General features: G+C 51.0%; 1 protein-coding gene across 1 annotated transcript; it reads left to right on the top strand.

Moving 5' to 3' along the window:
• The first annotated feature begins 161 nt into the window (after positions 1–161).
• Positions 162–25,062, top strand: LOC122381229 (protein phosphatase inhibitor 2-like). Its single transcript, XM_043365174.1, has 5 exons — positions 162–292; positions 946–1,079; positions 9,840–10,019; positions 18,177–18,262; positions 23,767–25,062. The coding sequence occupies exons 2-5, from the start codon at positions 1,003–1,005 to the stop codon at positions 23,973–23,975; spliced, it is 552 nt and encodes a 183-aa protein (XP_043221109.1). The 5' UTR covers positions 162–292; positions 946–1,002; the 3' UTR covers positions 23,976–25,062.
• Positions 25,063–25,401: the final 339 nt, after the last annotated feature.

The following is a 25,401-nucleotide window of genomic DNA, read 5'->3' as shown; positions in this document are numbered from 1 at the left end:
TGAATATAAAAAAAAATCATCAATAAACCGAGGGCAAAAAATGGTCTCAGCTTTTCCAGAAACTTAGAATTTTCATTACCTACTTTTTATGACGTAATTTGATGAGTGGCTTTAAGAAATTCGCTTTCTTTTTAGCAATACCTTGAATGTAATTTTCCCATCAGTTTGTGTTGAAAAGTGGAGTGGTGTGGACGTTGGAGATCCGGGGGACTTTGTGTCGGATTTTGCAGGAATTGGAATTGTATTCAAATTCCGAATAGTTAGGAACTGTCCTGGCAGTCGACATATAAAGGTGAGAAAAGTCAAATCTCTCGTGGTAGGCAGCAGATCATGATCATGCAATGGAAAGATAAAAATGGCGTTTTAATTTTTGTTTTCGGAGATCAACATTTTTCAAAATCCAAATGAAGCAATGAAGTTTGCTGCTGAAATATCATAGAAGTACTTCCAGGCATCATAACTTATGTTACCGATAAGCTGACTTGTAGGTGATTGATTTGAATCAGAATCATCCCAAAGGTCATTTCAATTTGCCTTTGCTTATTCAATGAATATAAAAATTCTGATCTGTTTTTACTTGCTAGCGACATGCTTTGATGGAAATAGAAATATCCTTTTGACAAAAGTTCTTGAAACATGATTGTGATCCCTGAAGCCATTTTTAAAGACTAGATTGATTCCATTGCATGAATAGAGATCAAAATTGACTATCGTCACTGTATCCTATCGTCTAATGACTATTTGTATTGGTTGACTCCACTTTTGGACTCTGTTGTCGGGTTCCCATTTCCTGCACTTTTGGAATACTAGTTAGCTTGAATATGGTTGGTTTATGTCAATGCACAATTGAATATTGGCTCCCTGTAGAGAACTTCTTTCAGATCAGATCTGAAAGATAATGAAATATTTAATTAACATATGTGAATTCCCATTCTGTCCTTTCAGACTGTGGCCTGGAGACAAGAGTGACTGAACTATATAGCTGTCAGACAAACTCACAAAATGGCTGAGCAGCTGAAGCCCCCCAAGAAGGGAATCCTGAAGAATTCAACCAGCTTTGACAAGACTGAGAGAAAGTCGTAAGTGCAATTTACCTATGACTTTTGCCTGTCTGAACAATTTCTCTCAATGCTGTCCTCTAGCTGACTGTATGCTGTCCTCTTGTTGACTGTATGTATTTATTCATGACGATCTATTTAGAAATAAAGAGTGCATAAAGAGTGCATGTCAAATATCTCCAATAGGTACCTATCACGTTCCTGTCAGTAACTGGATTGAGAACCTAATCACAATGCAAATGTGAATGCAATGAGACAGGATCTGCTAAATAATGCTTTGCCACAAAGCCACCTGCCTTAATGCATGCAGCAAGACTTTTCTTTATTATCATTTTGCTCATTTGGCTTTCACTGTTCAAATTGATTTGATCAATGGTGCTGCCCACCAAGATGGAGTTTTTCACTATCAATCAGTATTTGTACAACTTACAGCTTGCAGAGGAGGGTGAGGATAAGAATGTGACTTCTCCAGACATTTAACCCTCACACTTTCTAGGGGGGGGGGGGGTTGATGGACCCCCTCGGTTTTTCGCAAATAATTCGCGCAAAAAGCGACCGATTGCAACGAAATTCTCAGTAACCTTGAGGTAATAAATTTTACATGTAGGTACCCTGAAAATGTCATGGCCCTGACCCAAGTGACCTTTGACCTATGACTTATTTCTCGAGACCATGTTTGGCCGGAATCGCGATTCGGTGACCGGCGTATGTCGGCTCACATTATCGGCGCGTTTGCAGTCTTTTTGTGGTTTTAAACGTCCAAGCATGTGAAATGATGTTGGTCCAGTGCATTAGGGTGGGTGTCAAGGTCACATGACGGTCAGGTCAGGTCATTGACCTTTGATGACCTTGGTTCACTTTTTCTAGTTTTATATGCTTCTAGGCTAGTTTTTATAGCTGATTTCGAACTAAGCAAGCCATTTGAACATTTGCGAAGTAGTTTTGGTGCCTTCGTAACATCTTACGAAGCTCTCAGTGGGGGTTGACACATACTATGATAATCCGGCAGGACGCCTACTGTTTGACCTGACCTGACCTGACCTGGTGTAAATGCATGAAGGCATAATCTGTTATCAAAACTAACATGAAATTCGTGATCAACACCCCGAAAAAAAATCCCATAACTACCTCACTTTACGAAGTTCTGTCAGGTTTCGATTTTTCCGACTTTTGGATAATTGCCCTGATCTGGAAGGTCAATTGATGACCTAAGACCTTAAAACTGGGTATTATCGGCTTCCTCTCGTCACAGGAAACACACTCGTTTTTTTTTTTCTCTCTAGCTCGATCAGGGGCCGTACGGCAGGGGGGGGGGGGGCAATGGACCCCTCCTCTCACCATACGCTCGCGGCTGGCAAAACACCAATACAGGCGAGGGTGAAGCCTCCACTTCATTCAGTGTTCATCACTCCATGGGATTTCTACTGCGTTTACTTCAGACATTTCGATTCAGCATAACAACTTTGCTGGGCTTGTTTCCAATTTTTATAAATTGTTTGTAGATTACAGATTCACTTTGGAGCATTTTCTTATGAGTCAAGCTGCCTGACATGGTGTCTGCTTTTGGGTGTCTTTGCCTTTACACAAAGGATGCGGTAGTGGGCGCAAATGACCTTGCGGTCGATGCACCTCTTGATCCACAGACCATTTACAGAAACCCCCAATTAAGTAAGTACCTAAATAAATGTGCCAAAATAGGGCATATTAGAATTATGATGCAGTACTAATACATATAGCAAGTACGCAGGTAACCATTTGATTCCGCATGTGCTTTTTGCGGATTAAATGCTCAAAGTTGTAGGGGCATTCCACGTCAAATCAAACACCGAAATCCGTCATCCCCTTCGATTTTCCTGAAAATTTGTAGGCAGGCTGGGCATGGTTCAAAACTGAGTTACGTATAATATTTTCGAAATTTGATAACGTATCGCTGAGATATAGGTCATCGAATATAGCGAAAAATGCCACACATCAATTTTTTAAATGGCTATAACTCTGGTTCCTTTTCTGGTATCAAAATGATATTAACAGGGTCTTATAGGCAATTGATAAGACTTTGATTTTTAATTATAAAATTAAATTGAAGTGACCTTGAAATGCATTTGACCTTGAATTAAAACAGAAAAATTTAAATAGCAAAAAACACGTCACCTTCGATTAGGGTAATTTTTACATATTATGTCCGTCACAATGTTCTTAACCATCTGTGAAAAAATTGGAGTGGGCCATTCATAACTTTCGCGGCAAACGCCGTTTTCATGCATCAACATCACGCAACCGCGCGTGACCTTGAAAGACAGAGTCAAGACATGCTTGCTTGTGTACACTTTCTGAAATGAATGATTGCTGATTAGTGATATCCCAAACTCTGCGAGAATGGAAATGCATAGTCATCGTAGTCAAGCATTCACGTTCCATAGTAAAAGTGTCTCAGGCAAACGGTATTTTGCGGTGAATTTTGAGCCGTGTGGAAATGCATCATGAAGTAAATTCAACGAAAACATTATCACGCAACGATATCTTCACGTCTTTTGATCTTCACTATACGAAAGAACATACATTTGTTAAAGTATGTATGGGGAATTTCTAGTTAATCCAATAATAAATATGGCAGTTGGAGGCCTGCTAAGAGTAACATGTCGCCGGCTGAGGCGGGCTCGGCCGATGCGGGAAACGCAGCAATCACAATTTTGTGTTTACACGTTCATATTTCAATTGTTTACCAATCGATTTTCAAAATTCTTTCACCATAAGATTGCCTGTACATTTCTTAGTCTTCTCACAAAATTTGACGCGAATCGAACGTAATCAGCGGTAGGGAGCGCGATGTAAAGACGGAACCGTTCGGTTCCGTCCCGGCACAGTCTACAATTCAGGCGGCGCATAGCGGTCGGCGCCGGCTGCCGAGTCGCCGCGTCGCTGCGGCGACAGGATGTTCACTTTACACCGCTATTACTAGAGCAGTTGTGAACCGATTTTCTTATTGCTTGCACGATGAGATGTCCAATTCAATTCTTGACAGGTAGCCATAATTAATTTCGCATTAATCTTATGAGATATTGGCGAAAAACAGGAGGGGTGGGCTAAGTTCGCTCTTCCCCCTCCACTGCGCGTGCTAACATACGTTTGCATATGTGCAATTTTCTTCAAAACTTATGAATGGCCCACTCTAATTTTTTCACAGGTTGTTAAGAATATGGTTGGCAATAAAATATATGAAAATGAGCCAAATCGAAGGTGACGTGTTTTTTGCTTTTACGATATTTGTGCTTAAGAACAGAGTTAAGCAAATTTCAAGGTCATATATTTAAGTAGGTGCAATTCTAAACAAATGCTTAAGAAATTACCTAAACAGTAAGGTTTATTTCATTCAAATCAAACAAGTACAACCAAAGTTATGGTCGTTCAAAAATATAAAGATTCAACATTTTGTAAAAATTTGATGCCCTATATTTAGAAGACCTGTGGTCAGAATGTGCAAAAAACATCAATGTAATGTCCGGGGCCACACAGGAACTCGCTCACAAATTTATAATGAAATCGCTGATGGTAAGGTGCAAAACAGCCGATTTTTGTTCGATTTGACGTGGAATGCCCCTGTAGGTAAAATAGCAAAGTGCTTACCGGATTAGGGATCAAGGGCCGATCGTCTACAACGGACCTTGGGTAATTTTCTCAATGCTACTGAACAAAGCCTAGTTAGCAATTTCTTACTTGATGTGTAGTTCATGAATTAATTTTGTGTCTATTACCTACTTGGCAAAGCACCGCCCTGTCTGTATTTGCAGCATTCGTAAGTTATCCCGTCCTCCATACGTCTGCATAACAAGTATATCGTCAATGAGCGTTGAGCATAGGCTCCTTGTCCAATTAATAGGTACCTATAGCGTCCTCGTCTTTCCCAATGCCTGCAGCATTTCCCCCGAGATAATGCTGGCCTAAGATATCTACTGGTGTCGAACTTCCGCTATTATTAGAACCCAATCACAGCGCCACTGACCAGCGATAGCGACCGTTTAATCATGTACGATGGTTTAGCCGATGCTGTGTCATTTGCTGATAGCTGTGACGATCCTGCGGTGGCTCACCATACCGTAATGTTTGTCATTTTCCACGTGTTTGATGCTGGGCCAGATAGCCGTGTTTACGTTTCACTTCATCCAAGTGTTGACAAAAAGTTTGGCATCTCAGCTCGTCATACAACCGGTTCTTGTGGTGATGCCGTTATACAAATGTGTCTGGTTCTTTTTCCTGTGAAGGACGCTGTCACTTCGCTGGCATTTGTGCACGAATGAAATTATTGTGTAGCTGAATTCGAATAATATGCTTTTCAAACCTTTTATGTCAAGTTCGTGGACGTCTGATTGCATTGGCTATAACACCATCAGTTTGATTCGATTGGCTGTCATGATATTAGTATAATTGCATTAATCTAGCCGACGACGCTCAGTCGCAGGATTGTATCACAGTCTACCAGGATCTTGTTCCTTATCAGGCTTATTATGTTCAGAACGAGAGAAGATCGGCCAACCAACCGGGGCTGGGGCCATAATACAATGATATTTTTGTTCACCTAAGAATGTCCAATCGTAATGTGAATGAAGTCAAACGACTGACTTTTCGTCAATGAATAGGGCAGACTGGTCCTGTAAATGGACATGGCTTCGGCTCCGTGTCGCTGTGGTGCCCATCACTGCTGCATTCATTGCCACCAGTTACTAGGGAGTGTCTCGCCCGGCTCCGCTGAGGGACATTCCATCGGCACCTGAGCACGTTTGGTATGCAGCGGGCCGGTGTATTTGGCAGTGCCGCACGGCTGAGGCCGACCTACGACTTACGAGTATGCCTCGCGGCTGTGGCAGCAGCAGCATTCGCTGGAGCTACCGAGACACGGCTGAGGTGTTTGACTGCGCAGAAGGCGGTCGTCCTAGCTGCTTGTGTAAGCCGCTATTTGATGCAGCATGCGTAACATATGTTCCAAGACGCAATGTCACATCCCCTACAGTTACATTTCCCTCAGTGTAAGGTCCACAGTGCACCACAGTGCTCTGCACATTACCCAGCAGGGCATGCACCTGCAAATAGTGACTGGTGCCAAGAATCAATAAATAATTAGGCAATTGCATGGAGCCAAGTCTTTAGAAGCCAGAAGGCAAATACAATCAACTGGAATAATACAATAGTGACTGGCGTCGGTCGCCCTGAGATATTTTGTACCTGCATTAAGTCTTGCTCTCGGAAAAGAAAGCTGCTCATGGGTGGTCTTCGAAAACTCCTTTGTGCAAGTTAAAGAGCGCCTAGTTCAATAGCCGTCCCTAAGTATAATTTTCAGCGTCTACATATTGCTGCCGTCGGATGGCCCCATTTGCAAACCGTCCGAAATGCCAGGCCCTGTAATAAATTCCCAGAGGTGTTAATGTGGGTGGAAATGCAATATTCCAGTGAGTCGAGGCGGTGCTCCAGCAAAATGGCGAATCTGTTATTTGCCTGTCAACTCCTCGCATCGGGATATTGCGATGTGACTTGAAACATTTACATTCCAATATTCTCGGCATCCCTATATATTAACACATTACAGATATGCAATCAGTACACTACTCTTATTTGACATTGACAGTCCCTGGTTTGAATCGCCTTCTGATCAATTCCTGCTTTCTTCGTTTCCCTTATCCAACCCTTTACCTTCCCTGGCTGCCTTATCTCACCCCGCCGTACACCCGCCGCCCGGTTCCGCTGTTCCCGGCCGATTACGGTGAACCAGCCAGGCTTATCTCCCGGCGCCAGAGTGGTTTAACTCAGCTCGTGACAAATTGGCCCTCGTGTTCCGAGTCGGGCCCGCTATCGGCTGACGGCTAATCTGTAGTACCTACCTGCACACGGCCGCGGCTGCCCGTCGCGGCATATTACTCTGCTCCCATTAACCCATTTTGCAATAGCCATCCCACCACGCTATGATCGTTTGCTGGCGTCGTTGACTGTTCACGCTAGAAATGAATCTTATGACGCAAGCTGCTTTTGCGTCATTCAGGACAGAACATCCAACGTATATTGATTAGTTATTTACCTGTCTTTTATCGATTCTGGTTTAGCCATCGGAAGCGTTGCATGTATCCATGTATCGGTATTCCCACTGTTGCACATTGTGTAGTGCGTGTATTCCTGTGCATATTCCTGCAACACACATACCACCGTTTTTAGTTTTGGGTGTCTCTTGCTCTCGTGGTATGTCTGTACTGTCGCCACCCCAATAGTGAACCGAATAGTTTGTGAACCGAACTGATGCCCTTACCATCCGGCGATGGCCACCGAGCGAGCCGGGATGGTGCAGCTACTAGCCGCCCTGTTGGCCGACGGTAGCTGCCCACTGCCCAGCGGACGGGCCGGACCGAGCAGCAATCTCCGCCGATAAACCGGGCCGTGTTCAAGCACTGCAATCGCGCCGATAAAGAGTCGGTATCCGGCCTGGGTCGGGCTCGACAGCCTTTGTACCGGGTGGTCTGACGCGGGCGGCACGGTCTCGACCACACAGTAGTCTCCTCTGTACCAGGGGGAGGGGTAGCAACACCGCCAATCGGCGCAATGAGCCCTGTGAGCCGTATATTCTCCCAAAACCCATTAACTGTGAGTGAGTGTGGAAGGTGCTGCTTTCAAGCGCTGTTGCCGACCGAGGCGGGGCCGGGTTGAATTCATCCTGCGACGAAATGTCAATGGTTAAGCCGCCGGGACGCCGCAATATCCGCTCCGCCGTCTTCCCTTGTCGTCACCGCGTCCGCTCTCTCCCCGCCTCTCTCTCTCTCTCTCTCTCTCTCTCTCTCTCTCTCTCTCTCTCTCTCTCTCTCTCTCTCTCTCTCTCTCTCTCTCTCTCTCTCTCTCTCTCTCTCTCTCTCTCTCGCTCTCGCTCTCGCTCTCGCTCTCGCTCTCGCTCTCTCTCTCTCTCTCTCTCTCTCTCTCTCTCTCTCTCTCTCTCTCTCTCTCTCTCTCTCTCTCTCTCTCTCTCTCTCTCTCTCTCTCTCTCTCTGTGTGTCTATGTCTCTCTCTCTCTCTCTCTCTCTCTCTCTCTCTCTCTCTCTCTCTCTCTCTCTCTCTCTCTCTCTCTCTCTCTCTCTCTCTCTCTCTCTCTTTCTCTTTCTCTTTCTCTTTCTCTTTCTCTCTCTCTCTCTCTCTCTCTCTCTCTCTCTCTCTCTGTGTCTATGTCTCTCTTTCTCTCTCTCTCTCTTTCCTCCCCTCTCTCCAGTCGACAGAGACTCCCGGACAGCGGCCGTGACATATGACAACCAAGGCCCTATATACATGACAACCTGCTCCCCTCTCGCCGGCGTCGCCAAACCGCCGCTTTCCCAGACGTGACCGCAAACGCCGCCCGGCCCCGCTGTGCCAACTCGGGCTTACGTAACTCTCCCGCGTGCAACATTGCGTGTTACACATGCCGGAGGCACTCGTGTGCGTATGGGCGTGGCGCACGCTATGCGTGCGTGTCTGTTATCTTGCCCTGAATTGGAAAAGGATGTGATTCTCGCAGCTCGCACGCAGTTGTGGTCTGACAGACAATGGTTGCATTACTGCATTAGTCGAACAGCTGGGATGTGGTCGGAGCCAGAAGCGATTCGTTGGTTGAAGGCCAAATGTACATACTTCGACCTGCACTACTCCATCCGTCTGGCGACGACAGGTTTAGATCGGGTGTTATTTTGCTAAACGTGTCTGTAATATTAAACACCATTCGCTCGGCTGTGGCTGCTATAATTACACTCTCTGATGGGATGTTCTTTGTCCCTCCGATGCGTCCGTCAATTGACCGGCATCACATGGTACGCCAAATGTGTCAATGCCGGCGGCCGCTGAAGCCAGACCTGTAACGGGAAGGACTGGTCTGCTGACGGGCTTCCCCCTAAAGAGATATGCTGTGATTCCTTATTCGCATAATAGCTATCCGATCGTGTCCCTGAAAAGATGCAATAGTTTCCAGAGTGGTGATACAGCCATCAGTAAATAGAGCAGTGTCTGAGAGAAACTTGTGACTCGTGAAGTTACATCGGACGTCGCGTGTCGTTCGTAAACCTGTCGACGAAGGAACGGCAGACGATAGTGATTCTTTTGGACTATGTATGCTGCCTGTGTGTGCCATATTTATTGTTTTTAATCTTGTGACTCCGTCTTTTAGTGGGTCAAGCGCCTGTTGACGGTCTGTTGAATAAATACAAATACAAATACTAACGTCAAATAAGCTGTCAGCGGGTTTGACACTGGTACACTAGTTGCCGTCACGCACTCCTATCAGAATGTGCCTTCAGGCTCAGATCTATGCTGCTGAACCTGTAAACCTGGACAACATCCCGCACTCAGGCAACAGTTTGTGTTTCTTGTACATGAATGATGCATACACTTGCATGCCAAGCAAATCTTGAAGAAGCTGAATAGACAAGAAAGCATCGCTTCTGACTGTGAAATACAATGCCAGTTGAACTATGGTCATCATTGCAACATTACCACACAGTAGCTCCGCCTATGACTACAGCATTTTAGGCGCAATTTCAAAAATTTAAAGACCAAATTCAAAACGTTCACGTGCATTTCGAATGTAAACTTTTTGAATTTGGTCTTTAACTTTTTGAAATTGCGCCTAAAAAGGTGTAGAAGTGTTTATTTATGCAGTTTGAGGGCGTTAGTCAATGTCCCGATACTGCATGTGCTATTGTTAGCGTGATAATTCTCGTCTGTCAGCCCACTCTCCTGTGTCCGCACGAATCGCCTGTATTTGACCTTGTGTATCTCCTGACACAGGTCACTGAAGGAGACCAAGTGGGACGAGATGAACATCATCGCCACCTTCCACCCGGCCGACAAGGACTATGGCCACATGAAGATCGAGGAGCCCAAGACGCCCTTCAACTACGCCTGTCCCGACGAGGCGGCAGAGACCGCCGAGACGGAGGCCATCGACTCCGACGTACTCGCCCAAAAGTGAGTCCAGCTGCCGTCCGGCCGACGGCGGGAGGTTGAAGTTTGGCGGTGGAGGGGTTAGGAAGTTCGCGGCGAACAATTTACGACTTGAATTAGTTAGCGGGGTGGAGGTAATTGAAAACGGTGGGCTGTCTTTAGTAATGCGGCAGTGGTACGGCCAATTAGGTTAATAAGCTCGGCGATCGCTAGCTTCATATCTGCCAACTTTGCCGCCGCGATAACTCCTGTCGACTTCTGCGCCGCGGCTGCCCAACCCAGGTAGCCGTGCGCCGCCTGAAATCGTTCGGGGAGGCGCGGCTCGCTCCGTTGCGTTCAGTTCCCCACATCAGTTCCCCTGAGAGAAATTCTGAGTGAGAACGTCCGGTCTGCCCACCGGGCTGCGGCGCGCGATGTTGAATCGATACGCCGCTCGCGTGTCCGTCCCCCCACGGCGTCTGAGGAGACGGGGCCTGGCCCTTCTCCAGACGGCGGCGCTGTATTTATAACCGTCCGATACTCAGACTGGTGCCTGAGGATGCTATTGTGTCTGGACGAGCCGGCACGGGACGGTCGACGTGTTTGTTTTCCGATCGACCCGTTGACCTGAGTGGGAGGCCGTGATCGGCGTGGAATCCCGATCACGTAAACGGTGCCGATCTATGTGGCGTCGCAGAGCGCGGGGGCGTGTAAACTGTGAACTCGTTCGGTGTCGTGCCGCCACTCTGGCTTGACGGTGTGTCGTCACATCAGCCGCAGTACTGAGGCCTCGCACCGCGGTCGTCTGGGTCTCGGACTCCGTGTCTTCCGATGGGAGTAGTATAATTCGGAGTTACTCGGACCGACTGATTGGAACCGGAGCCGATCGGGTGGCCCGAGGGCTCCCTGGGAGGTTGTTCGACGGGGTCCGCTGGGGACAGCAGTCGCCGCCGCCCTGGCGCTGGTCCAGCCTCGTCAGACGGGCGCCGCCCACGCGTTACTGCACACTGGCTACCGCACACTGGCTTTCGCACACTGGCTACCATCCACACTCCACAAGCTACCGCCTACTGGCTACCGCACACTGGCTACCGTCCAATGACTACCGCACACCGGTTACCGCGCACTGGCTACAGTCTAATGACTACCGACCGCTGGTTTTTGGCTACCGTCCACTGGCTACCACCCATTGAGTATGCTCGTCACCGCTCCAAGCTATTGCAGTCACAGCCTACATCACCGTCCATCGTCACTGCTGATATACCGTCTCCGACCCGCCCTGCCGCTGTCACAGCATCCATAAGTTAGCGTCATCCACCCACCGGTCGCCGCCAGGCACCCACCACCCACCATGACTCCACCGCCAGCCGCCTATCACCCTCCGCCCCACCGCCCGCTCCACCGCCCGCCGCCCTGCGTCGCCCGCTGCCGGCTGCAGGAGCAGACGCTCAAAAATGTCACCGGGCCCCGGGGGTTGCCAAGCCGACTCCGGGCGTGTGCCAGGTAGCCATGCGGTGGAGTGAAGTTGCAGGGTGCGGTGGGTATGTTTCACGCGAACGGGTGCTGTTAGTCAGGTGACGTCTCGGAGAAGGCGATACGTTATCGGCTTTCCCGCCGGGTGGACGGGGGTGAGATCATTGGCTGATGGGGCTGAAGTCATCCACTTGGTCTATCAGTTGAGATGGGACTGGTCAGTGGTTGGTTGCTGTTTGCACTCATTGTGTGAGTGGACATTTATACTATCGGACTTATCGAGCGGATGGTATTGGTAATACTTAGTTTTTTTTCAATGAAATTTATCCCATGACGAAATTGTGCGTTACACATAGGCTCTCGTATTGGACTGATAATTTATTCATCCGGTGAAATACTGAGCTGGTAAACCGTATGTACGTGGGATTTAACAATTTGTCAAATTGCACCTGTTCAGCCGCCGTGTCCGGCCGCTGGTATGATGTCTGGTGCGCTGTCCGGCTGTCCGGCGCGGCAGCAATGCCTTGTCCGGCCGTTTTGCCGCCTCGTCTGGGCATAAGCCACGGGCGGTGTCCACGGCTCTGGATCAAGGGCAGCGCCGGTCGCAATATCGCCCTCCCAACGCCCTTCGGTTAACACTCGCGGTATTGGCCAACGCCTTCTGGCTAACGTCTGTGAGTGCCGTCAGTTGCTGTGGTGTAACCGAGTGGCATGCTGTCTTATTGAAAGGAAATTCTTCGGATTGTTGTTGGCTCGTGGTTGGTGGGTGTGAGCGGTGACGTCAAAGTGTTAGTGAGTCGGATGGTTCGGCAGAGAATGTAAGAAACATGTTATCCTCGGTTGGCGAATGCCAGGGTTGTGTTGCTGTCAAAGACGGAGAAACTACACGGCGTGACTAGAGATCACAAACATGAGTTTGATGACCTCTAAGGACGCGGCGACACTGCAGAGATGGAACAGGCTGGAAACGCCACCGCCGCGCCGACATGTAGAGCGGATATTTCAAGTGAAGCGACTCGGGGCCAATCACGTGTGCTCTGGTGACATCAGCCGCTGAGCTGGCACAGTGGGCCCATGGCTGAGTCATTGTGGCCCCCGGGATGCACCATTCGTCACCTGGAAGGCCGGGCCATTCAATGTGAGCCAGCGGTTTTTACACTTTTCAGCGTCTTCGCTGAGTTTGGTTGGGCTGGTGAACCCACTGCTTGAACGAAGATGACGCACATTTAATTAACAAATTGGTGTTACCGATGTTCCGACTCACTTTTGCATACCGAGCTAGTGCTAAAAAGTTTATGTTTTGCTTCTTTTCGCCTTGTGTGGTTGCAGTGTAACAGCAGTTCCCGCTGTGGACCTCACTCAGAGATATTACAGGTTTCGTCAGACACCACCGGTTGGCAGCTGTTCATTAGCAAGTTTGTTTGGCATTTCATTAGCTTCCAATTATCGCTGCCACTGTACCGAGGCGGCAGAGCCGATTCAGCCTGCAATCAGCTCTGAAGCCTGCCGGCTCTGCCAGCTCAGTTGGCTTCGTTGCCGAGCGCTTTTATCAGTTTCGTGAATGGTCCTCTTTATTGCGCTGATGAAGCTTTTCACTTTGCATCTAAATCCGGATATAGCATTTCTGCTAAGGCGGCTTAAATGTCATTACCATATAATGAACCCTGAGGGTAAGGCATGTGGTGGTTACTTAGCTGAAGCCTCATACTCTTTGTATGGCTGGCGGAAGCAATTCCTAGCAGCCGTTTCTGGGGTACCTACTCAAAATGTCTACTTAAGCCGAGGCAATTCAAGCACTGGCCAAAGTTGTTCCGAAGCACTTGCAAACTTGTCCCTCCGGCTGTGTCATTGACTCCTGCCTCCAATACAGTTTCCGGTCCCTAAGCCGACCGCCATGCGCCGCGGCCTCCGGAGCGCCCAACTGCCAACTTTTCGCCCGTAGATAGATAGATCGATGCCGAACTTGGCCCCTGGCGGCGGCGGTTTTCGCCGTCTATTGGCCCGGCCCAAATACCAGCGTCGTGGCCGCCACGATTGGGTTTGACGGGACGGCAGATCGCTGGCTGCGCAATCGCTGGCGACAGACGGTTCGGTGGCGAGATGGGACCGATTGCACGGGGCTGCTGCCTTAACCGATACAGGCAGCGGCTGTTTCCTTTTAAGAAAAAGATGGTAGAAGATTAAGATAAAAGGATATGTCCCATGTTCCAGACCTATCGTAGTAAAGGACCTGCACTCTCGAACGTAAATAAATGTAAATCAGGAGTCTGATCAATCGGTCTGATGTCATTCACCACATCTGCATTCATGGCTATGATGATAATGGACGATCACTTCCGCCGTGTTTTGCTTAGAGCCTCCCTCTCGCCTGCAATGTCAGCGTGCTGCGGTGGTGCAGCAATCATCATCTCAGACTGAGGCGGCGCGATTACGGGCGTATCTGCACGGTGATCGTCTGTCGCGGCCGTCTGGCGGCCGGCGCGGTGACAACATCATTGTCTGGTGATACGACGACAGGTGCCGATATAGCTAGTGTCGGGGGGAGGAGTGCTGGACTTTTTGTTTGTTTTGTTTTGTTTTGTTTTGTTTTGTTTTGTTTTGTTTTGTTTTGTTTTGTTTTGTTTTGTTGGGTTAGGCCCTTTCGGTCCAATTAGACCATTTCAGAGCCGGGAGGATGCTAGGATATAGGGGGAGACATTGGTCTGGGCAGGCACCCTAGTTAGTCGCCGGGGCTGAGCCCGTCCAGAGGACAGGCCACCCAGCCCCAAGGCACTCACTGCACCCGGCTACGGGGTGCGCTCCCTCGGGAGCAGCGGTGCCGCTCCAAGGGAGCAGCCCGCATGAGATAAAGTTGCCTGTCCAGCCCGGAGGGGGGTTGCGGCGTGGAGGAGAAGGATTTCAGTATCCTGAGGATAGAAGCACGGAACGGTCGCTGGGCTTTTAGGCCGGCGGAGATTCCATGCCTGACGGTCGGACTTGGTAGTAATTTACATGTGATATGAAAAGTTGTCTGGGAAACTGATTAGGATTCCACTCGTCAGGTTTGATGTTCGTGCTCAGTTCATGGTTAAACACAGTCTTGGTGCATTGTCGAGACATCAACATATGCCTTGAATTTAGGTGGCTGTAAATTGGTGTGGTCTGATTTCTTGAGGTCGTCAACTGTGATTCTGAATATCTATGACCAGAATGAGCTCTAAGAAGTCAGAACATGCCTGCATGTTTGCTTGCTATTGTAGTTGCTGTACATGTTGTATCCATTCCCACCCAGCTGTTCACCATCCCAACTAAGCGTTATTCGCCCGCCACAGTCTCCTGTGTTTCCTTCGAGCATTGCGGCGCAGTGTATCTTCAGGCATTAACCATTAGTGTCATCTAGTGTCAAATATTTCAGTGCCTGGCCCTCAAGGTTTTTTTCTAACGCAACTTACCTTACGGAACTATAAAATTGTAGGCTTACATACGAGCCTATTTGCTAGGGCATTCGGTGCTGGTGTAAGACCATATGATAAAAACATACAGCACTTGTGTTGAAATGGTTACTGCCCTTTCACTGCCCTTTGGTATGTAGGTACCTACTTGGGATGCAACTTAAGCGATTTATCTGGTAAATTAATATGGTATGCTGGAAGTGCTTCTTTTTAGCGAGCGTGCTCAAATGATTCAGCTCTACCCACTTGTGTTATCGGCTCGATCAGCCACGATCAGCATGCATTATCATTTATCGAATGTAGCTTTTTCAAATTTAGATATGCTTTAAGTTTTCCCTTGTCTGAGAGCCGTTCCCGAGAGGGATTTAACTAGCTCGACCCTGATATACAGGCCACTGATTGGCAGTGTGCCGCTTATCGTGACTGTATTAAAATCCTTTCTTCACGGTAAACTCCCTGTTGGTGATCGTCAGCCAAAGAGCCCAGGCAAGGCCTTGCATTTAATTAGCAGTTTGTGATTAAGCTCAGCTGAAATATTTTTCATTGCCAACACGACCCGGATTTCTTATGCAATATGCATGGTCAAGACCATGGAGATTGTGAATGCTGGTTACTTCAGCCTCCGTCGTAAAGCAATGAAAGGGACTAGGCTAGCCAAAACGATTCAAATCTGGCGCTCTTTTTAGAACTGCATGCGCTTTATCCTATATATTCCATATGGGCTGTGTGGCTTGTTTCGGAATGCAATGTTGATTTTAATGAGGATCGATGATGTAATGAGGTATAAGCTGTGCGACATGCTGCAGAATGCCATGCTGATTTTAATGTGGATTGATGGTTACCAGACGATGGCGCATTCGTTCATCTGTGACCTCCCGCCCGTTTCAGTCAGCTGACATCTCTCGATCTGCGCCGACCTTATGTTGCCAATGACGTCTTTTTGACACTCCTACGTTACATATTGCAGCGTGCCCCGTACGCACGGCTATGTTTTACGACTACTCGTATGTCTAACGCCAGGAACCTATCCGCCGTGTAAGCGGGCGCCCGTGGGCATAGGTTTTGTATTACAGCGGTGCCCGTGGCGCCCTTCCGTGCCACTCTCCACCAGCAGCGACTCCGTACACACAGGTGTAATTACAGTGGCTTGGCTGACGTACTCCCGCTCACCAGTCCAGAGTGTGACAGGGAGCAGCATGACCTTGATATGGTAACGCGACGGCCCGCCAGTGACATCACCTGGCTTGCATTACTTACGGGCAATTATATGGCTTACAAGCAGCGCGCTAGTCGATGGAAATGGACTCTAGGATAAGGAATTTTTACCCACCTTCCACCCACATGTTGAATGTGGAGGCAAGTACCCGCCCACTGCGATGTTTTTCTTGGGATGCGTGTTTGGATTGCCTCCGCCGCGCTGGTGAGTGGAGTAGCTGGGTGGCTCTGGCAGCATTGCTGGGTCGCTGGCAGTCGGCACCGGTGGGTCGATACACGGTGTGACTGCTCCTGTCAATTCAGTGCTGCCTTTTCAAGTAAATGTGACGTGTGAGTCGCAAAAGTTTTGAAGTAATTACCAGTGGCATAACCTTTTCGTGGACTTGTATCTTCCTTGTATTTCCACTACTTTTTGTATCAATAGTCCCTTTAAACAGAAGCTTGGCCCATGCTAAGTGGCTCACCGCATACAGTGTATTTCTTACAGTGTATTTGTATAGTTGTTTCCTGGCCGAGCTAATGCAGTACGCAGTCTTGATCGCGCAGATATTCTAAACGCGCCTGCAGAGCCGCATTTTTAATGCTGGGCCTATCAGAACCAAAACCGGTTTCGGGCCGATTGCGTGGCCGTTTGGGTGGCTACCAAGGCATTCGCTCCGCCCGACCTTCGGTATTCAGTGCCGGTATTGTTGAGGGAGCAGTCTTTCTGCAACTGGCTGGCAATGACAGCATTATACGGACGCCGGTGACGGCTAGCCGCCGCGTCCAAACACAACACCGCCGCCCCCGCCCCCGCTCCCGCCCCCGCCCCCGCCCCCGCCCTGGCGACGACGGGCGGGGGCGGGGGCGGCACGCCGGCGCCACCGCCAGGCCGCCACTGAAAGATGGCCCACTTCAAAGAGCGATGGCGGCTCGCGCCGGGTTTTCGGTGTTGGTCTTGTTAATACCGGTCTTTGGCAAAGACGTGTCTTGTGGTGGTAAGATATGGGCGCATGCTCTGTCCGAGCGCGCTGGCGCTGACAGGTATTGCGTCGTTGATAGCATTACGGCCGTCACTAAATCAATCCTGAGCCACTTGTTCAGTGGATTTTCTAGACTGACCCACTCAGTGTTGGAGACTGCTAAACTAACACAACTCCCTTGCTGCCTGCACGGAAACTCTGGAAATAATCTGACGTTTTACCAACGCCTGCGATTATTACACAAGAACAGTATCACTTAATATGACATATTCCTCCCGGAACTTTCGCTGGACAGATATTTGCACGGTCAACATCTTTGGACCTCTCTCAGAGGTGCTTCTCTGTACAGGCAGGTGCAGGCGCACTGTGCGATCCTCGCGGCTGTCATACCGCTCGGCACCGGCTGTGTCGGTATGCAAGGAATGCGGTACGCCGCGTGGAAATGTCACATTCAGGCGCGGAAGGTCGACGGATGGACCGACCAAACCTGACACCGTGATAGTCTGCCGTGCAGTTGAACAAATGTGTGGAATAAGTGTGTGAATTTCGCCAATGGGCTGCTGGACGCAGATATCAATTTCCACGGTGGTTTCTCGAGTCTTCATATGCCGTTTTCGCGTTCTTATCACGCTTACGGGACACAAGTGCCGTTTCTCGGAGTAATCTCGTCGTGACACAAAATTTACGGTCTTATTCAATTGCGTTTGGAGACACGAGTACCATTCTTTGTCATCCGCGAAAAGCTTTTTGGTAATATATTCGAGAAAATCTGAGTTGGAGTGACCATAATGCGTAAATCATGTTTTCATATTAGGGTTTGTTATGGACGCGCGACCGAGATGGGCGAAAACATGGCCAGCAATATTGCCACTAATCGCAGTCCAACTAACTGAAAGCTGAATATCTTTGCGATGCTGACGTATTTACCAGTGCATGGTTACGGAGCGGTCGCCTGAGATTGCTTGCAAAACCCTCATCAAATCCCGAAAGTAGGTAAGGGGATTTGGTACAACCGAGTGTCGAGACTGCAAAGTGTTCAGAAGTGATGTCCGTATTCCCACCCCTTTCCGCACCACGCTGTACCGCCCCTCCGCTGACACCGGGCCCTCCCCGTCCGGCAGGATTCGGTTGGGTGCCGAACAGCCGCTCAAGGCCATGGAGCAGGTGGATGAGGACGACGAGGAGAATATGACCGCCGAACAGCTGGGTGAGTGGCGCAGGGAGGGACAGACCGTCCGTGTCTGTCTGTCTGTCTGTCTGTCTGTCTGTCTGTCTGTCTGTCTGTCTGTCTGTCTGTCTGTCTGTCTGTCTGTCTGTCTGTCTGTCTGTCTGTCTGTCTGTCTGTCTGTCTGTCTGTATGTATGTATGTATGCCTGTCTCTGTCTTTGTCTGTCTGTGTCTCTGTCTCTGTCTCTGTCTGTCTGTCTGTCTGTCTGTCTGTCTGTCTGTCTGTCTGTCTGTCTGTCTGGTCTGGTCTGGTCTGGTCTGGTCTGGTCTGGTCTGGTCTGCCGCTCCGTCGGTCCCGTCGCCGGCTCCCTAGCCTCTCACGGGTCATGGGCTGGCTACGAATCCCATTCCAACCACGCTTTTATGTTCTCGCATTGCTCTTGTTCGTTGTGTGATGTGTCTTCGTGTTCTGTCTCCCCTATATCTGCCTTCCACCGTCGATCTTCCGGTTGCCTTTATGGGCTGCTGTCGGCTCTTCGCGTTCTGCCGCGGCGCCGCCCTTACTCTGCCCTGGCTCTGTCTCGAACGGCGTTCCCTTTGTCTGGTGGGTTTTAGCTGAGAAGAGCAGCTCTTAGCTCGGAGGGCCTGGTTTGAGCGTATCTTATACCGAGCGCGACGGCCGCTCCCTCCCTGTCCTTCGACAACCACTTTCCTACCACCGCTCACCTCCCACCACCCACCACCCTCCACCCTCCACCCTCCACCCAGCGCTCACCACCCGCCGTCCGCTCCCCGGACCTCTCCGGCCGGCTGCATTGATCTGCAGAGCGCTCTGTGCCTGCCCAGGGACGCCCGTCCCGAGTCCGTCCCTCCCGGGCCGGCTCCGCTGCGGTGGTGGTGGCCCACCCTCACTGAGATTGTCGGAGGCTAAGCGCGGGGGAGGGGAGTGGTGTTCTCAGCGCCGTTGGATGGTCCGGTCACCGGTGATGGTCGTTGTTTTTGTCTACAGAAGCTGGATATAATGAGTTTCCTTACTACGCCGTGTGGAATCGTGGATGAGTTTCCGTGCTACGTTATGTGCGGATTAGTTTCCGTGCTATGTTATGTGCGGATTACTTTTCATACCTACTACGTTGTGCGGCTCAGCTTCCGTACTACGCTGTGTGGATGAGTTTCCGTGCTACACGGTGCGGCTGGTGGCCCGGTTTCCTCAGCTGGCCCTCTGTTTGATGTGCCCCGTTGGCGCGGGGTTTACCGGCTCGCGTAGCGGCGCGGTGGCGCAGCGGGCCGGAATTTACGGGCCGGACGTCGGATGTCGCCGCAGCCGCGGTGTCTTCCGGTGTCCCGCCGAGGAGCGCGAGAGATCCTCATTGTTCGGGTGCCAAAATTACTGTGGATGTCAACCTCAGCGCTTACCAAATTAGCTCGGGTGGTTTTGATTTCAACTGTGGAATTTTTAATAAGTGATGCCTAAGTCTGACAAGACATATTTTTATTGAGCTTAACTAATTATGGTCAAGTCAATGGCTTCGCAGGCAAACGCCACGTGTCTTTAGATTAGTTGATTATTTCAGCCGCCGGCGAAGTCTGATGTGCCGTCAGCCGAGCTGCCGGGTTATTCGAGGGAAATTGGACCGGGCCATTGCATGGCAATTAACCGCTCCCGGTGGAAGGTCTGATTAGTTTGCCTCATTGTCCGGTATCGACCGGACATTCCAGGGCTGTTTGTCTGACTTGGCAGGCTCGCCGTGGCAGCAGCAAGCGGCTCGTGTTGACACTGGGCTCCGCTCGTCCCTCCAGTGGTCGTTATCGCAGAATTAGGCGTGTTTGGTGCCGGGCGGCAAACATGGCCTAGCGTGCCATCTTGAGCGTGCCTGCTGTCGCAGTTGTGCTTTTGGAATTCGAGCGCATTCCTCTTCTGTGTCACGCGGGTACCGGTTTGATGATGTATGTATGTGCCGGGTGCTTGTGTGTTGTTTGCGTCGGGAGAGCTAATATCCCAGATGCATGTCGCTCTTTGGTGTCGCTACTTCTTATTTCCACTTCACGTCCTTTCAGGTCTCACTGCATGACCCATTAAAAATTATCTCGAAGAAGACTATCCCATTCTATCCCAGCCTGGTCATTCATGGCACCAGTCGCGCCAACTTCTTCTGTTCAGTGTTTGGAGAAAAGGTCATCCCCAGGCCAGATTGCTTTGGCACCGGCCAGAACGGACGGACCACCTGGGTGGGAGCCCTTGATTCACCAGTAGCCCGAAACGTTGCGAACTGTCGGATATAGTACAAAGCTGGAAGCCAATATTTTCACAACTCCAAGAAATTTAAAGCAACCACCCTCAAAAATGCGATTTAAATTCACTTTAGGTACCCCGTTAAAATGGGTGCCTATCTCAGTGAATATCGGCTTCTGCTGTCTCAAAATTACAGCTCCACTTAAATGCTAAATGGCGAAATGATGGCTAACCGCATTTTAACGCAACTAACGCTACCATATGCAGCCAGTTGAACGATGGGTCTCGTAATTTGGGAAGTGCGATAATGCCAAGTGTCTGGAACATGAAAAATGACCCAGTAAAAATGAGAAGCATGGGAAACACGAAATGGAAAGTGAAAACCGAGCCACACATAAGACAACTCAGGATGCTCAGGATTTTTAAAACTTATTTGCCACTTTTGTGCGCACCACGCACATCTGAGTAGAATATCTTGAAAATCTAATCTAACTAGTCCAATTGTGTCATCATACCGCTTGCCATGCCATCTGTGCTTCCATGGCGTGGAGCGGAGATTGCATGGGTGGCCAATAATCTCGCGAATCACCGTATCCGCCGGAAGCGGTCTCGCTGTCTCTGACGATAGGCGACGCGACGGGGCCGCTGTATTGATCCCAACGTCACGTTTATAATAGGGTTCTGAAGGCCTGCTTGCTATTCAGAGCTCTGTATGAAGAGGGCTGATCGTGCATCTTAGTGTGATGGGTCTAATGGGCGGACGCTCTATCGCCATGGTTTATATAGTGTTTGATACACTTGGCTGGTTAGGGGAGGCAGAGTAATGATTTATGAATCGGTTGATGGTTTATGGCAGTAATTCGGATAGTCTCGCCTTTGTTTCGCTACTCACTTGCCTTAGTTTACGGCATTGGTGATGGCGTTGTTCTGTTGACTTCGTAATGACGGCTATCGCATCTATCGAGACTGCGCCACTGGTAGTCGAGCTGCCGTCAGCGGCTATCGCTGCGAGGCCCGCTGTTAATGGACACCCAGTGGCAAATGAGGCAGATATATTGGCGTCGGGCGTGGACCCTGAGCGATGGCCTGTCCGCTGGTAATGCCCGTCCCTCTGACAGAGCGCCTCTGAGGGCACGGCAGGAGTCGCGCACAGTCCCGGGGACCGACTTCTTGTGGCACAACGTAGGTAGTCGTAGAAACCACACCACCCAACGTGTGCAAATTACCGTCAGCCAGTTTTTAGTCCGTTTTGTGGAGAATAATGGGGTATGGCTAAATTTATGTGGAAGACTTATCGATATTTTTCACCCATCTACAGAGCGAAGTGATGTAGGATGTCGCTAAGTGAATCAAATTCAACAGAAAAGTCAGATCATAGTCCCTTCGGTGTATTATACACTCCGGAACACTGCTCTGGATGCCTACCACCCGCAGTTTCAGTCACTCTGCACGAGACATCTGCCACCATTTATGAATAATTCATCGGGTCGTTGCATACATTGCTCCAATGCATTGTGTAGCAGATATGCCGCAGCCACCTTAGTTTCAAGCCGGTGTAGTGTCGCTGTCTGCCGTGTTCTGTCAACCCCGCCTTTGTTGAGCAGTACACAGCAGACACCTCGAGTCCCTATCGTGCAGAGGGACGGCAGGACAGGACCCAGTGTCTGTCGTCACTGCTAGCCCGCAGCTGCCCGGCCCGCGGCGGTGCGGTGGCAGGGCAGCTGGCCGACACGGGCTCACTGTGGTTTGTGGCCGCCCCGAGCCGCGGGACAGGTGCGGCTCGGTGTGGGGGTGAGTATCGGTACCAATCGGTACGGCCGGATGGCTGTGTCATCATGTGTCGTTGAAGGGGTACTGGCGAAGATAAGTATTCGATTTCTGAGAGCTCGTTTGTCTCCCAGAACTGTGGATGAAAGGGGCAGTAGCTGACAGTATGGGATTTTTGTGTGCTACTGCCTAAATCGGCACAGCCGGCGCTAAAACACCTGGTTTATCGACTTGTTGCTGGCTTCATTTGTGTTGCAACAGCTGCCCAGCTCCGGGCCGTGGGCACCGAATCACCACCCAACAGCCCTTCCCCCAGCGAGTGGACCCGAGCATTGATATCCAACAGCAACCGTGCCAACAACAAATTAACGTCCCACGACTGCCGCTGTTGGCTTGTTTTACCTTTGACCCCACCGCGCCGGTCTCCTGCATCACTGCGGCTACAAATTGAAATGACCGACGCTGGGTGGTACCCTTGGTGCTGACAATGAACCCAGTGACCCGTATTTGACCTCGCTCGGCTCACTGACCATCTTCTCCACTTGCCCGGTATTGATTTCGATATAGGCGCGCCGGTGGAGCGTCAAACTGCCTGTGGCGCGGGTAGGCGAGCTCTCATGGAGTTCCGCGTGGGGCGGCACCCCGGAATCGGAGCAGTACCGGTGATGTGTGGGTCGGGTACCGCCCGCGGCGCCATCACACGGCTGTTGAATGTCCGTATCGAACAGGAACCGAGGAACAGTCAATGGGTCGTGAACGAACATAACGCGCTGCGATGCATTCAGGAATGCCGACAGAACAAATAAATAAATGAATAAATAAGTGGGACTCCTCGGCCGGCAATAAGAATGGCATGGCGGTATTGACTTACCATCGATTATTGTAGATACAAATGTCTCTTAGGTGTCCCGTTCCTTGGTCAAACAAAGGCGCCATCACATCAACTGGTTTCCTATTCGTCCAACATTTCTGTTAGTGATCGAGTTATGAAAGTCGAAAGGTAGCTTCTCTCAAGCTCGAGCCTTTCTGGTATGTGTCATGTGCTCTGATCTCAGCGTATTGTTGTTTATTATCTGATCTTCCTTCGCTCGTTTTTGGGTTATGTCATGGTTCACGAAGTATTCTATTTTTGGTTTGGCACTGGACCATAGTTTATGCTCACTGCGATGATTTGTGCCTCTCTGTGTGCCAGTGACCCGCTCATAGCTGACCTTTGGCAGTAATGAAGTTGTGATCCCCGACTTTATGGCCTCGTCACGGCACGCCGACGGGCCAATGTGTACGGACATACGGCTTGTGAGGCTGTGTGGGTGCTGGACGCTGGGCACACGCTCGGACTGATCAGCAGGGAGCATTGGGCTGCGCCCACCGAACTGCAGCCGCATGACAGGCTCGTGAGTCATGACCGCTGGGATGACGGTGCGTCCCGCGTCACCAGACACCCCACCCCTCTGTACCGTCCCCCCTGACTGTCTGTATCTGACACTCTCCCTACCGTCCCCCCGGCTGTCTGTATCTGACACCCTTCCCCGTCTGCTCCACAGAGGCGCACCGTCAGTTCGAGGCCAAGCGCAAGTCGCATTACAACGAGTTTTACGCCGTGAAGCTGGCCCGGCAGCTGATGGAGAAGGACGAGGAGCTGCTGGAGGCCGAGTCGGAGGAGGGCGCCGGCCCGTCCTCGGCCGCCGGGCCGTCCTCCTCCTCTGCCGAGCCGGCCCCGGCCCCTGACTCGGCTCCGTCAACCAGCTCGTAGACGGGCGGCCCGCCGAGACCGGCCGAACCCGGCGCCGGAGCCCGTCTGTGTACTGGTTTGGCGGGCGCGCTGTGCGCCGGCCCGGTGCAGCCATTTGTGATACGGTTTAGCCAGAGCGCTGCTGTTGCTGACGGAGTGACGCGGTGACGTGTTGGACGTCACGTCAACACCCGTCAGTCACGTCACGTCACCTGGTGTCAACGTCACGTCGCCGGATCGACAGCCGCCGTGACGGGACCGGGAGAGCAGCCCAGCTGTGCGCCGTGGAGGCAGGCGGAGGACGCCTCAGAGACAAAGGAGCTCAGACGGTGACACATCCTACCCCGGTGGTGTCCCGGCGGCCGGCGCATGCGGAAGACGCTCGTGGTCGCCAAGTCGCGTCACGCCGGTCCGACCAGCTCTCGGTGGACACATCCGTTAGCGCCGCGTCAGGCGGGCTGGGAGGCCGGCCGTGCGCGCCGAGAGGCGGCGTGCCCTATCGACCCGGCGGCGCGGTGACGGAGGCCGCCGGCGGGCTCGGACGGCCCCGGGACACGTATGTGATACCTCCCGACCGGGAGCCGGCCGACCACCCGCTCCGGCTGGGGGCAGAGGCTTTATTTACCGCTGGGGACGGACAGCACGTGCCGCGGAGCGCCGCCGCTGATCCCGCCGATGGTGTTGTCCTATGATGCTGCAGTGCAGCGCGCACTCCGTAGTGTGTAGGGACGTAGGAGGCGTCAAATTACGGCGCGGAAGTGCTCCAGCTCGGAAAGTCACCGGCCGTGACCGGCCTTCTGATACAAACTCGGTACTTCCAGGCCGGCCCGAGGGACCGGCCGAGTGCCGTCGCCAGGCTCATCAGTGGAATAGCGCGCTAGGATGGATGTTTTGAGTATAAAGTCAGCGTCTCCGCGCGGGACCGCGTTAGACCATCGATAATGTCCTGTTCGCTCCTCGTGCATGTCTGTGTCTATCTGGGTGCGAATGCAGTGCAGATTGTGTGGGAGATCACAGATAGTGTCTGATTGTCGCCGGTGTAGCAAGGATCGCCCTCCGAATTATCCCGGCTGATTGTCGTTGCAATAAACGTCGAATGCTGGTGTCACATGCCGCGTGCTGCTTTGTCCCCTTTCATCGATCCCGCGGCCCCACCCACTCCGCCTTTGGTGGGTTATTGCCACTAACCGGCGCCTCGCCGCAGAATAACTTCCGGCCGGCGCCGGCCCACTCGGTATTCGGTCGGAGTCTGACAAACTCCGCTCGAACGCTGCGTTTGAGCCGAGGAACTGCCGCCAGCGACGACCCCGTAATCCGAATTCACCCCACCCCGCGCCCTGGGGGACGACCCGTGCGCGTGCGGTCCTTGACAGACGCGAAGAGCTAGTTCGTCGTAAGAGTCCTGCCGCGTAATTCGCCGGGAGAGACCCCGAAGAGCCGGGTAGAT

The sequence above is a fragment of the Amphibalanus amphitrite genome, unplaced genomic scaffold, assembly GCF_019059575.1.
Source record: "Amphibalanus amphitrite isolate SeventyFive unplaced genomic scaffold, NRLGWU_Aamphi_draft 000116F_arrow, whole genome shotgun sequence".
Taxonomy (NCBI): domain Eukaryota; kingdom Metazoa; phylum Arthropoda; class Thecostraca; order Balanomorpha; family Balanidae; genus Amphibalanus; species Amphibalanus amphitrite.
This window is presented reverse-complemented; position numbering and strand designations above follow the sequence as displayed.